This window comes from Taeniopygia guttata, chromosome Z (genome assembly GCF_048771995.1).
Source record: "Taeniopygia guttata chromosome Z, bTaeGut7.mat, whole genome shotgun sequence".
Classification (NCBI taxonomy): domain Eukaryota; kingdom Metazoa; phylum Chordata; class Aves; order Passeriformes; family Estrildidae; genus Taeniopygia; species Taeniopygia guttata.
In genome coordinates, this window is record NC_133063.1 from 7,368,283 (window position 1) to 7,383,159 (window position 14,877).

At 39.8% G+C, this 14,877-nt stretch overlaps 1 protein-coding gene across 9 annotated transcripts in view; it reads left to right on the forward strand.

Moving 5' to 3' along the window:
* The window catches only part of NRG1 (neuregulin 1), a 455,187-nt gene that overhangs the window by 169,974 nt on the left and 270,336 nt on the right, over nt 1–14,877 (forward strand). For 7 of the 9 annotated variants that reach the window (XM_072921880.1, XM_072921873.1, XM_072921874.1 and 4 more), the window contains exon 2: nt 5,993–6,063. The exons of 1 other annotated variant lie outside the window; for it this stretch is intronic. In XM_072921880.1, the coding sequence (XP_072777981.1) occupies nt 5,993–6,063 (71 nt within the window). Of the gene's footprint in view, nt 1–5,988; nt 6,064–14,877 lie in introns of all 9 variants that reach the window. One more of the 9 variants, XM_041711197.2, reaches the window with a different exon arrangement.

The window sequence follows — 14,877 nt, forward strand, 5'->3', positions numbered from 1 at the left end:
TTACACCTCTTTGTACAGGCACTAGAGTTTCTGCCTGTTTTGAGTTCATACCCTGCAAGAAGAAAACTCTTGTGGAGAATGCTTTAGTTTTGGTGCACCTTGAAGTCTTTCACACATACAGCCTTACAAGGCTACACACATAAACTCCAAAGAAAATGCATATAAGGGGTAGATTGACTAGCATCACCAAATAACTCTTTTTGAGCTCTGGCTGACAAACACCAGCCAAAAATCTCAGTGGTTCCTTAAGTGAACTAGGAACCTGATCCCATTCCCCTTTTTTGACAATCCTTTTTGTTTCTAGTTGTCGAGGTGAACACAACAATGTTCCAGCCAGTGATACCTGCAAAGAACAAAAACATGCAAAATCCACTCTGCATTGGAGACTTCTCAAAAGGAAAGCTGGAAGAGCAGAGTTTCTCTGACTTAGTGCATTGGTTTCTGACTGCAGCTCCCTGCAGGATGTGATAGGTGACATTATAGTGGGGATCTGCTACAGGCCACCCAACCAGGAAGACTCCCTGGATAAGTCACACTATAGACAAATTGAAGCAGCTTTTTGTTTGCATGCCCAGGTCCCCATGGGGGCTTCAGCCATGTCACTATCTTTTTGGGGGACAACACAAGCAGTCCAGGAGGTTCCTGGAATTCCTTGATGGTACCTTTCTTCTCCAATTCCTTGATGGAACCTTTCTTCTCCACGTGATACAAAGAAAGGTGCTATGCTGGATTTTGTTCTCACCAATAAGGAGTAGGGGAGGAGAAGATGTAAAACCCAAGGGCAGCCTGGGCTGCAGTGACCATAAAACGTGGAGTTTCAGATCCTCAGGGCAGTGAGGAAGGCACACAGCAAGCTGGACTTGAGAGGAGCACACACTTTGGCCTCCTCAGGGATTTTCTCACTTGAGTACCATGTGATAACTCCCTGAAGGGATGAGAGGCCAAAGAAAGCTGGTTGGTATTCGAGGATCACCTTCTCCAAGCTCAGGACTGATGCGCCCCAGTAAGGAGGAAGTCAGGCAGATATAGCAGGAGACCTTTGCAGATGAATGAAGAGTTCCTGGACCAACTCAAACACAAAAAAGAAAGCACAGAGTATGGGAGCAAGAACAGTAGCTTGGGAGGAGTGCAGAGATACTGTCTGAGCAGCCAGGGATCAGGTTAGGAAAACTGAAGACCTGATTAAATTAAAGCTGGTGAAGGATGTTGAGGGAAACAAGAAAAGATTTCATATGTACATCAGTGATTAAAGGAAGACAAGGAAAAAACATTATTTCTGGGCCTCTCCAGAAGTAATCAAAAGACCAGGTTAACTGGATCATGGAAAAGGGTGAGATGCTCAGAACCTAAAGGTGCATAAATCTATTGGTTCTAATGGGATACATCCATGAATCCAAAGGGAACGTGGGAGAAACTGGCTAAACCACTATCATATTTGAGAAATTGTAGCAATTGGGTGCAGTTCCCATTGACTGGAAAAAGGGAAATATAATGCCCATCTTTAAAAAGAGAAAAAAGGAAGGCGTGCAGAACTACAGGCTGGTCATTCTTGGCTTTGTGTCTTGCAGGATCATGGAGCAAATCCTCCTAGAAACTATGGTAAAACATATGGAAAGTAAGAATGTGATGGCAGAAAAAGTGTCTTCACTAAAGACAAATGATGCCTGAGAAATTTGGTGGCCTTCTACGATAGGGTTACAGAAGCAGGGGATCAGAAGAGTGACTGATGCCATCTACCTTGGTCTATTGAAAGCATTTGGCACTGTCCCACAAAGTATCCTTGTCTCTACACTGAAGAGACATGGATGTGATAGATGGGCCACTCGGTGGATAAGGAATTTGTAAGAAGAAATCAGATTATGGTATTTGTTTCCAGCAGGGCTTTATTTCTGTTCTGGAGGGAACTCCTTGCTGCCTGTATTGCCCTGGCTGCTCTCTCTTGGCCATGGTGCAAATCTGGGAGGCTGAAGGTGAAATGCTGAATTCTGGCTTATTGTTAAAGAGGGCTGAGGAAGATTGGTTCTGCTGGATGTACATTTCCAGGATGCCCAGTAACCTGCTAATTTTCCAGAGCCAGATTTACACCCACCAAGAACTGTGTAAATTACGCTTCTCTCTTTTAAAAATTGAAGTAGGTAACTCCTGTGTCATTTCTTGAGCAGAAGGCCATCCACTGAAAGAGATTTTAGGGACTGCAATTTCTCCATATGTCCTTTATCTTTACTTTTATATCTGCACCACCACAGCATCTTTTTTGCTCTTTGGTTCCCCTGGGATTCTATCTTGCATTTTACACTGTTCACTCCAGCTATCTCTGGTTGAATTATACAGAGAACTTCATGTGAAACCAGGCAGAAAATGTGATAGATAACCAAATTTGCTTTTTTTAGCTGGTTGAAAACATTTCTCTTGAAGGCACCATACCACCTGTCAGTGGTTATTCTCTCAAATGTGTGGCAGGTAAATACTGACATTTAGCGTTGCTAAATACCTCTGTCACAACTCGTTAAACTATGCCAGTTGGAAGGACCTGTGGAGGTTGAATCTGCCTCCCCATCCTCAATACTAGTCCAGCTAGTGCTCTACACAGTGACCAAATGTTTTTTTAAATAGCTCCAAGAATGGAGCATGCATGACATCCCTAAGACTTTGTTACAGTGGCAGTCTTCCTTTTTGGGGAAAAATTTTTTCTAAGTTCTCACATTAGTGTCCTGTGTTTACATCTTGTACCTGATGATTCTCACCCTTTCTCTCTGCATCTCTGAGAAGAGAATCTCTCAGAGACTTTTCCCTCCCATGTGCTTGATGAAGAGAGCAGTAGGTCACTGTTAACCTTCCCCTTTTTAATACATTTAAAAATCATTACCTAGCATAAAGGAATATAGGTTTGATTGCTTTAATAGTTTAGATTCTGATCAGGAAGGGATCAAGTTTTCAGGCTTTTATGCACAATTACAAAAGCTTTTGTTCTTTTTGTCTGAACAAAAATATTGTGTCTATAGATCATTGATTCTCTACTTTTCATTTATATAAAGAAGCTACACTGTAAATAAGTCTCAGAAAAGGAAAAAAAATCATAACAAGTGCTGAAATTATAAATGCAGTTGTAATTGAAAGTGGTTTTGTATGCATATAAACGTATTTCAGTATGTCAATACTTTGCTTCAGGACTTCTGAAATAGTTCAATTTCCCTAAAGAAATGAAAAAAGAAAAGTCAAAAGACAAATTTTGACAAATGACTGGTAATAAGCATTTTTCAGCACCATTGCAAAGATAGGATATGTGTTTTTACCTTAAAAAAGAAAAAAAATCCCAGTTTTAGTTTCTTATTTCTTGCTTTGAATATGCAAACCTTAAAAACACTCACAGAAAGATATGGTGGCAAAATGTATTAACCCAATATTTGGGCAGAGAGACTTCTACAAGCCTTGTATTTGAGACATTTCAGTTTTACCATGTAAAATTTTTTTCAAGAAATAAAGGCTTAGTTAGAGTGGTAGTGAGTTATTGAAAAATGTTGAACAGTTAAAATACCTTTGTAAGGAAGCTAAGGCAAGAAAAGGAGAGGGTACACGATCTGTGAAGGATGAGTGTCAAGTAGTATGCAATTAGAGAAATCAAAGCTATTGTGCTAAGAAACGTTATGAACAGCCCAAATAGAGACTGGAGATCAAAAGGTCTTGGAATAGAGGTGGGCAAGCTCTGGGAAAAACTTTATAAATAATAAGGGGACACCTTAGAAGTGGTTTCTCAGAAAAACATGGAATAAATGAAGCCTAGGTAGGTAGCATGATGTTTTTTAATTCATTTGAGAAGGCTGTTTTGGAAAACCAAGGAAAATAGCACTGAGTAAAGAGTACTTGTGAATAAAATCTGATCTTTGAAAAAACAATAGGTCAGTGCTTCATCACCTCACTTCCCTCTCATGGAGAGAATGTGGGCTCTTGCCACACGTAAAAGAGCAAGTGGACAAGAGCTCATGACAAAACTCCTTTTTTTTTTTTTTTTTTTTTCTTTTTTTTTTCTTTTAGCAATCCTGAAGAGTCCGGATGCATTTGTAATGTTGGTGATTTTTAGTTAAATTTTTTTGCAGACAGACACATAAATAACAGCAGCATACTAATTAGTAAGTGTACAAAAGCTCCAAAGCAACTGAAATCTTCAGTCAAAGTACTCCAGAATAGTAAATTAAAGCTTCATAACACACCAGAATTTGGTGAAGTTGCCCTATAGCTTGCTTAAACTGATTCTGCTGCAAGGTAGAGATTATAAAAGTGAAATTCCTCCTCAGTCTTTTGACTTCTAAAACACAAATTACTTCACTGGTATTCCTCTGCATTTGTATAAATGGGTGAAAATCTGTCAGCAACAATTTAGAGTTAATTGCCCTTCAGTTAGTACAGTGAGTGTTTGTAATGCTTATGTGTGCATTCTAAAGTTTTTTCAAATTAGACTTAATGTTACATGTCCTTTCTGAAAGATCTCATGGTGAATTTGAAAGCTGTTACTAGAATCAAAGAATGAGTTTCAGGCTGGAAAGGAACTCGGAGATCATTAAGATCCAGCTCCCCTGCCATGAACAGGGACACCTTCCACTAGACCAGCTTGGTCAGGATCCCATCCCAGCCTTAAATACTTCCAGGGATGGGGGATCCACAACTTCTGTGGGCAACTTGTTCCAGCATCTCGCCTCTATTAAAGTAAAGAAATACTTCCTAGAATTTCTAATCTAAACCTACTCTCACCTTTATCATCCATCTTTGTTTTTAAGTAGTGGATATGACCCAGTCAGACTCTGTGAGAACTAATCAGGTAGGGAGATTAGAACTTGATAAAGAAAGTGCTTATTTATAGCATGGCATTTATACTCCCTTACTGTTGCCATAGTAGCTGGGCTGAAGAACAGATGCCAAGATCCTTTCTTCCTCTCTGGTAAAATCTTATGCTGTTTATGTGACAAATGCCATTGGTGCTCATGGTTTCACTATACTGCAGCAGCAGCACAGAAACTTTATTTGTTAAAAACTCCATGACCCTTTCCAATTCCTTGAGTTGCTCACAATACAGCACATAGATACCTAATGATCCTACATCAACACTTCAGAGAAGGAAGTTTAGAGCCAAAGAGTGGAGAACTAGATTGAAAACATCGTGAGCATTACCTCAAATGTCACAATATGTGGACTCAAATGCTTTCAGACTGGGAGGTTCTCAGTCCACCTCTGGTGCCTCACTTAGAGAGCTGCACATCTGGAATGAAGAACATCAGAGCTGTCTGATGCTTGTACCTTTGTACCTTCTGTGACAGGGGCTAATGCCTCACAGCAAATTCACAAATGCAATCTGCAAAAGCAACGCATGTCAGGTTAACAACACAGCCCTAGCTGACCTAAATGCTAGACAGGATTTGAATTCCACTTTTCTGAGGGTAAAGTTGTTCATAACAAGAAATCCTACAAAGATTTATTTTTTTTTTTTTCTGCTGCATTCAATGTCTATAAATGAACAGGACAGCAGGTCTGACATCCTCATGCTTGACATCCAGGTCTTATCATATGCATCTGTCCTTACAGAAATGCTGAAAGATAAACTCAGTCTTGACAGTCTGATCTGCAAGGGTCTGATCTGCAGATCTGATCTGTCAGTGATGTCCCACACACACTTGGTGCAATAGCATCATCCATTCTGCAGCTTGCATGTCCCTTACCCTCTTTAATAACCCCTGTTAAAGGAATTTCCTGTGGGCTGACAGGCAGACAAAGCAAATGAAGGCAACCATTTTCTCCAGATTTTGGCTGGGAGGTGTGTTTGTGTGCTTGAAAAAGTGTGTGTGTTGGAGGGGGGGAGGAATTTACAGTAAGAGATTGTCTTAAAAAACATGAGATGGTATCTGCATATCTGTTCAGTGAATTTATCTAAACATTCCCTTTTTCTGCCCTGTCTTTCCCCTTTCCTTTCCTTCTCTCTCTTCTGTCATTTACTGTCAGGAAGGGCCACGTCTGAAGGGCCAGTTCAGCACAGCCTGGCACCAACGCAGACGGACGCCAACACCAGTTCCAACTGTGAGTCAATTTGCAACTAGGGGACTCTTTGAAGTGGTATTGGTTTATGTGCTTGTGGAAGCTGCAAGAACTCTGCAGAGGGCAGCCAGAACAGGGAGAAAGTGAGTTTGTTAGCCCTAGCTCCCTCTGGTTGGAATAGCATGCGAGTTAAACAGCATTAGATAAATGTAGCTTCTCCTGAAATACACAAGGATTCTGATATGTGAGGGTCAATGCCAGGTAATTTTGCCAGCAGAGCAGACTTTTTGAGCTGGATGCTGTTCAGAGGAAACTGTCCACCAAGAAAGCTTAGGACACCTTGTCTGATTAGAGAAGAGGCTGGAAGTCATGCCACAGACAAGGATCTTCACTGAATTGTTATTTTCACAGTTAGAGACAAAAGCTGCTAGTCTCAGATTTGTGTAGGAGCACTGATCTGTGTTAGGACAGGTGAAGAGAACTTGCTTTCAGTTTTGAGGTCCTTGAGGTAATTTGGCTGCTGTCAATTTGACTCTCTGTAGGAGCACCTGCAAGGGAGAAGACAAGACCTTGCACAGCTCTCTCTCATTATGCCTACACATAAAGTTATACAGCACTTGTGACCCCAGTCCCCAGTGGCCCATGCTCCTGATATGTGTGTTGGGTGAAGATAATCCTAATTAAATTGAAGGAGGGGAAAAAAAAATTCATTATACAGAGCAAGTGAAAAATGACCTTTGCTCTTCATTGTTCCTGGAACATACTCCTTTACCATATTTTCCTCTTAGTGACTTTCCTGCTCCCAACAAGCTTCAGCCCACCATCACAGAGAAGGTAGCTGAGGAAGGAGATAGTGATTTAAAGAAGTCGGCAACTCTATCAGCTGCAAAATTTGAGAGGATGTGATGGCAAATGCAGAGGACAGCAGAAGGCAAAAAAAGGAAAAAGTCTGTAATACCCTTGCACTTCAAAGATAGTAAAGTAAGTTACATCCTCTCTCAGGGACTGAGAGAGTACGGGGTCAAAACTATTAGAGCTACAAAATTTGTATCAACTCATTAATGGAAAGGTAGGATAAATTAGTAAGAATCTACTGTACAGTGAAGAGATTAACACTATTTTTTCTAGATGCATTGTCCTCAGCAGAGTTCTAACATTTTCCATGATTCTACTCTGTCTTTGATATATGTATGTAGATACGGCTTTTTATGAATATACTTGAATATATTAGTAAAAATCTTGCTCACAAACTGTAAAACTGACTAGTAATGTTATCATAAATAATGCTGTATCATAAAATATGCTGCGTAGTGATCAATAGAAAATTCAGAACACAGGCCAATGTGTCACTGATCTGTGACTCTTAAGCAAAGAATTTCTTCAAACCATACTTTTTCATCTCAAATGCTTGAGTCACACTGTGTTTGTCCTGCCTTGTAGTTTTCTGATTATGTGTTTATGTCCCACAGTTCCTGCAGTCTGATGGCCACTTCAGTAAGCTATTGTTTGGAAATGTTAATATCCTGGGCAGTGCATCAAACCAGATGGTTTGTCAGCTGTATCAAGCCTGTGAGCAGCTCTGTGTGTCAGTAAGCACATGGACCTGGGCCTTGAGATCAACAGGAGGCTCACTGTTAAAATTCAGCTCTCAGTCAAGGAATCTGTGCTTGAATTTGTGCCAGGTGGAAGTGATTTTAACAAATTTTAAAATCTCCCAAAGATGAGAAACTGACTATGGGTAGAGAATTCAGGCTGATTCTTCACTTGTCATAGAACACCTTAAGCAGTTAATGAGTGGACATGAACTAAAACTCTGGGATTATGTTTCTACCAGGTGTTATGTGAAAAAAAAAAGAAAAAGAAAAAAAAAGAGGAACAAGAGTGTCAGAAAAGTACAGGCCCATAGTTTGGAGAGAATTCATTTGAAAGCAGATCTTGGGTACTTAGAGTCTGAAATACAATATACTATGCTATTCTTCCTTTTAGCTTACCTGGTAGTCCATCCTGTACTTGTTTAGAGCAGCACTCTATTTTTGGCTTTTTTTTTTTCCTTATTCAATTTGTTAGAGCACTTAATCAAACTTGAAGATGGATTGTGATTACATCTCAAGTTCTTCTTTGCACAATGATTGATTTTGTTAAGGTTTGTTGTGGTTCCTCTCTAGTAAGAACAGTTTGAGACTGCACTGAAGGCAGGGAAAATTCAGACAAGAAAAGCAACAGCCTAGTAATACCAAGCAGATGAGATATTGATCAAGGCTGTTCAAAATGCTTGGCCAATGAATGTCTTTTTTTCGCCTCCATTCATTGGTTTGTAGCCTCTCTGAGTCTCCTGGCTGGACACTGGACTTGTGCAACTTAGTGTTGAAATTATTGTAGTCAAGCAATTCATGAAGATTCACAAAAACACCTAAAGATGTTTTTAGGACTTCATTGTTATTATTATTAAGGGTGTTCTCCTTTGAATGACAATCCTTGTACAAACAAGAAGAGATAGTCCATGTACGTGGACAGACTAAAGGGCAAGAAAAAGGAAGGGGTTCAAGCCATCTAAGTCCATAACAATCTCCCTCTAAGAGATCTCAGTCTAAGAAATCTTTCTCTAAGAGATACAATAAGGGGCTAAGCATTCTTGGAGTTTCTCAAAACTTCACTATAAAAGGCTCGAAGTATGCTGATTGAACCTGGAGCCCATGCTTTGAGTAAAGGCTGGACTACATGTCTTCCAGAATGGCCTTCAAACAGTGCCCTTTTTTAATTCTACTGTCTGTGGTAAATTCAGTAGAAGTCCTGTGTATTTAAACTCCGTCTAGCACCTAAACTTCAAAAAAAGTCCTTCTTCTTTGGAATTAAGATGTCTCTTCCAAAACCACCAGATGAATGCTGTCTTCTGGTAACACGCAGTCGACCGAAGAAGAATGTGATGTGTTTTTTTTTTTTGTTTGTTTGTTTGTTTTGTTTTTGGTTTTTTTGTCATTCAGTTTAAGTTAAATCTGCTATATAAACACAGAAGCTAATAATTTAGAAAAAAGGGGGGCTAGAAAATTGGGCTGACAATCTCAAACAGGTACAAAAATCTTCCTCCCCATAAAACTGACCCTGACTGAATTTTTTAAAGGGCAGAAAGACAAAACTGTTCTTTCACAGATGTCCTGGGGATCAGAGCTAGAGGCATCTCACTCTGACAGCACTGCTCCTGTTGTGTAGCTAAATTGTATGGGTCAGGTCCTGAAGCTGTCAATCCAGTTAAGTCTACACCACTGTTTAGAAAAGAAGTAGATATTCTCCAAAGGCTAAATGCCAGCGACTTTGATGTGACTTTGTGATAAAGTCCTGGACTCTTTCAGTGGGAAGAAAGTACTCTTGCATTAATGTAATGACTTGTGATATCACATCTTATACTCTCTTACTGTGTGTTTTCAAACCCTGGGCTCCCATTTGGTTTTGATGGACACCAGATTTTTTTAGTTCCAAGTGGTTTTTGGGATATTTATTTTTCTGTAGGGATGGTAATCTAAACAGAGAGGTCATTATAAATTCCTACTGTGCACAATAAGCTCTTAAATGTTACCTGAGGCAAGGTCTGAAGGAAAAGCTAATAGCAGATGTGCTCTTATACCAACTGACATAAATGTGAAAACCAGAATTTTTCTGGTATACTAGCTACTGTCCACATCTGAAACAGAAACAAGACATTTCAAGCTACCGTGTTGCTTGGCTCTTGCATTTTTCACCTTAAAATCCGTATTCAGAATCCACTGAGGCAGCTTGGGTGTCTGCTGTTTATCTTAGTGGGTTTGGGAATAAGTATTACATTAGCAAGATTAATGATTGTAATTCCATTTATAAGGTTTTCTGTTTGTTTCTCACTATCTACATGCCCTTAGAAGCTTTTTCTTTGGCCATTCATTAAAATCAAGCCAGTTGCCTTTCTGAGACATGCCAAGGTGTTTCTGCAGTCTGCTAATGACTGCTAGTTCTGCTGGCAGATTTCATAGGGAAAATTTGGAAAATTAATCCATATTACCAACAGCACTGCTGCCATCTGATTGTGTTATTACAAGAGTTAAACTCTTATCCTTTCTGTGCTCTGACTTTTACACTGTGATGCTTTGATTCTGTCCACCTCCTAATCATGTCTGTGATAATACAAATTAGAAAGTCTTCACAGGAGCATCCTGCATGATTTTAGCTTTAGCAAGAAATAATTGTCCATGCTTTCTATGGAAACATTTCATTTCATCACAGCTGGCAATTTCAAATGATTGTTTTTGTTCCAGTTAATGGGAGCTGCAACAGAAATCTCAGTCTGGCATATGTCATGGTGGCAAGATCTGCAAGCAGCAGAAAAGCAGCAGCTCCTGAGAGAGAGGGTCAATGGTTCACAGGATGCAGGTTTTTAGCATTTGCAGCTACAGGTTTAGGAACCTGTAGCTAGCAGGGTTTTATGTACACCGACACCTTTGGTGTGAATGTGTGAGATGACAGGGATGTAACCTCACTGATCTCTTTCTGACCCACACCACTGCTGGATTCCAGTCCTCAGGCTCCTTAGCTATAACACTAAAACAACATGTTTAAGCACTTCAAGGTGTTGAAACTGTGAAATGTTCAGAGCTGTTTGTTGTGTTTTTGGTTTTTTTTTTTTGTTTTTTTTTTTTTTTTTTTTTGATGACTGCCTCTGGATTACATATATAAAAGATAAAAAACATCCAATAATTGCTTTTTTATATATGCAATATAATGTATTTCACAGATATCCTGGAATCTGTTTCATGGGGACATACAGACAATAGGATCTGAATTTTTGAAATACATTTATTACACAGAATTGGTGTGTGGGCACTTTCCCTCAGAATTAAGCTAAACTAAAATAAAGGGTTAAGTTCAAGAGCAGAGGATATAAGATAACGGAGACAGAGGGAGAATTTTCCTTCATCCAAATCTTATGAAAAGCTCATGGAGATAAATTGCTATAAAACATGTTCTCAGCCAGTAAAAATGAGATTTATCCAGTGATTTGATTGAGGTGTTTAGTCAGGTAGAGATTTATCCATAGCAGGTATTAGACATGCAGTGTGTGACTGCTCAGGAATTGGATGGAATATAGGAGAAGGGCATAAACTGCAGAGGTTTACTTTTAGATCAAGTTAAAAAAGCCTTTGACTTTTCCTGCTTCATGTAGATACTGTATTAATTGAGTGAATGCTCTTGCATCTGACTCTTTGTTTTTTGATAGGACAAACAGGAGGTGATAGAAATATAAAATAGAGTGAACTAAACATGGAGGAATAGACATTTCTGCCTCAAAAAATAAGAATTCAGAGACAGAGACAGAAATTAAAGATGTCGGTTTCACAACATGTAAAACTGTGGAATTCACTGCAAAGGAAAGATCACGAAGCCAAAGGTTTAGTTAAATCCAAAGCATTAGTAATTTACATGAATTACAAGAATAACTAGAGAAGTAATTATTATGAGGAAAATTCTGTGAAGAATATTCTTCATAATGAGAGGAATAGATAGATACTGTACTTTGATTATTATTCTAGTATCTATTAAGATGAGATAACCTAGCAGACAGGCAACATGCAGTATATAGAAAATTAACTGAGAAATGTCTGAGATTAGTGTCTATGAGACATAGGATTTAAATGACAGTAGGTCATATCCAAGGTATAACTTGATCTAACTTCTTTTTCTGAACTTCTCTGTCTTCATTTTTTCTGAGTTAAGCCTTTCAGGTGTCCAGCTGCTGATGAGTAATGTATTCTGATCATACTGATTCTTGGTGAGTCTGGAAAACTGAATTTTTAATGCTAGTTGCAGGAGTATCATGTTGAGCTAACTGTGCTTGGAGTCTGAATATTGTCATAAATAACAATGCAGAGAAAATAAGTGATGAGGTTTAACTCCCAGCCCAGCAAAAAGTCAGTGATCAAGATGTGGAGCTTGAACTGTTCAGTACTGCCATAATAGAAGTATTGAAGTTTATTAGCAAGCTGAAAAGCAACTTGCAACACCTGTTCATCTTGTGAAGAAGCAAGTTGTGGAAACTGACAGGTGGATTTGCTTTAAGGATCTTTAGAAACACAAATAAAACATATATATTCAGTTCTGCTGGGACACATTATGCAGCAGACTTTCTCCTTAGTGAAGAAATGAATGGACACAAGGGATCACAACAGGAGAAAACACTGCTCTCCCTCCTTCCATGAGTTACAGGTGAAGAAATGTGAAGGGGTTTATATGAGAAGGGGTAAGGAATCACAGTGCAGGTCATTTCACATGTCAGGCCTTTCACATGTCAGCTCAGACAGTCCAAAATAATGGACACAGAATCACAGAACCATAAATCATGGACTCACTGAGTCGTAGAATCACAGAATGGCCTGATTGGAAGGAACTGAAAGATCGTCTAGCTCCAACACTTACACTAGACCAGGTTGCTCAGAGCTCTGTCCAACCTGGCCTTAAACACTGCCAGAGATGGAGCACATGCATGGAACATGCCAGATGTTTAGCTGGTGTTTAAGCTGTTGCCCCCAACACCTGGTATTATCCAATTACACTTGTCTAAAACCTTCAAATTCAATCTTAGCTCAACGCCTCTGTCCTATAAATGCACAATCATTTAAAGCCATCCAAAGTCTAGGAGGCCAGACTTGCCCCAACATCCAGCCATGCTTCCTTGATGTCTCTCTTTCAATCCTCCCATTTCTTCAACTACAAGAACTGGCTGAAAAACTAGTCAAAATTACAGGAATAGTTTTCAGGTAAATTATTGGATCAATCGTGAAAGAAATAGACTGTTTGTGTCTTTGCTCAGGAAAAGGCAGATATTTCGGCTTGACTCTTACTAGATATTAAAGTCAAAACAAGGATGATATTAGGAAGGCTCAAGTAGGGAAAGACTTGTATGCACAGAGAATTTAGCTGTGAAATGCAACACCACAAAACTTCGTTGTTTATTGTTTAGTCCACCATACTGGTAGGAGAGCAAGAACAACTCAGATCATTGTAGCATTACTATGAGGCTGGTGAGGCACTGAAAGGATAACCCATCCCTAAAGGTGTTCAAGGCCATGTTGGAGGGGCTCTGAGAAACCTGGTCTAGTGTTCTGACTCATGGTGGGGGATTGGAATAAGATTCCAATCTTCTAAGCTTGGAATTAATTTCCCTTCCAACCTAAACCATTAAGGGTCCCTGCCAACCCAAACCATTCTGATTCTATTATTATTGGAACACATCAACACACAGAAAAGACTCAAGCCCCGTGCTTGGTGGCATTTCATAGGACTGCCTTCCCAACGGGATGACTCTCATTCTCTTCCCATTAGTGTCTGTTGCCAAAAAAGTACAACTTGAGGCTATTTCTTGTACTGTCCCTTGTTGCCTTGTTACCCTCTTCTCTGGGAGAAGAGACTGCCTCACCACAATCTCCTTTCAAGTAGCTGTAGAGAGCCTGAGGCTCCTTTTCTCCTGGCTAACCACCTCCAGCTCCCTTAACCACTCTTTATATGAGTGGTGCTTCAGCCCCTACTCCAGCCCCATTGCCCTTTTTGGACACACTCTGGAGATGAGAGGCAGATACAAACCAGTCCATAGCTACAGGAATAAGCTCCCATGATAATTCACGATATAGCTTTACTGAAGGTTGAGTCTTCAATGTAAGATGAGTGCAGTATGTTCTGTCACCCAGTCACCAGCATGAGTGACATGGAACGGTGCCTTGTTTAAAGCAAGTGCAGAAGCCAAGTTTTCTATCATGTCTTAAGACTGTCAGCATGAGCTAAGGAATCAAGCCCCAAAATTTCTTGTCCTCTTTCCAGTTAATGCACAATGGTTTCTGTTTTGCTTATACAGAAACAAATCACTTATCTTCTCCTAATGCCTTTTGCATTGGGTTTCATTTCCCTCTCTGATTCCAAAGGTTACCAGCATGTTTGTGCCCAGCAGGCATCAGCTGGCATCTCTTCTTAAATTTGGACCACATAGCTGTGCCCTCAGTTTCCATTCTTTGGAAACCTGAACATACCATGATTAAAGTAGACTGCAAACAGATGCTTGCTGATAAAGAGGTTCTGCTTGCTTGTACTCTTTTCAATTTGTGCTGTGAAGATTTTGTCACAGTCTGATGGCTAATCATTGCAAGGGTTCAAGGAATCTCCTGGTCTTGAGGTTTTGGCATAGCCATAATATCCTGTGGGTTTGCTTGGTGGAATTTTTGCACTCAAACCTCACTGAGCAACTCAAAACTGCCCAGTCACCAAATCACAGAATCACAGAATGGTTCAGGTTCAAAGGGATCACAGTGGGTCGTTTGACCCAACCTCCCTGCTCAAGCAGTCATTCTCTAGACTTCCATGGTACAGGATGGAATCCAGAGGGTTCCTGAACATCTCCAGAGAGTCAGACTCCACAATCTCTCCTGGAAACCTGTTCACTTATCTGCTGTGTAAGTCCTTTGTTTTTGCCTAAGGCAACATAATTGAGGAATGAGAGAGTGGCTAAGCCAAGACAGTAGTGACAGTGAGAATCCGCATGTGGATACAACCAAGCATCCAGCAAAGTCTCTCAAGGCTTTGACTGGATATTAACACCATGCCCCTTTGTGACAGGAACCCCATCCAAGACCTGCATCTCAGGAACTGTACCCTAGCTGCCTTCATTGATTTTGGTATAGATGTCATAACATTTTGATTAAATTTCTACTCATTGAAAAAAAGTAATTTGCCTCCCTGAAAAAGAAGCTTAGAAGCTTGTGTCAATTAATGCCTTATATTAGTATTTTTATGTAATTTTAATGAAGCCCTTAATTTGTAATTTGTGATGGTAGTAAAATCCTGCACTTG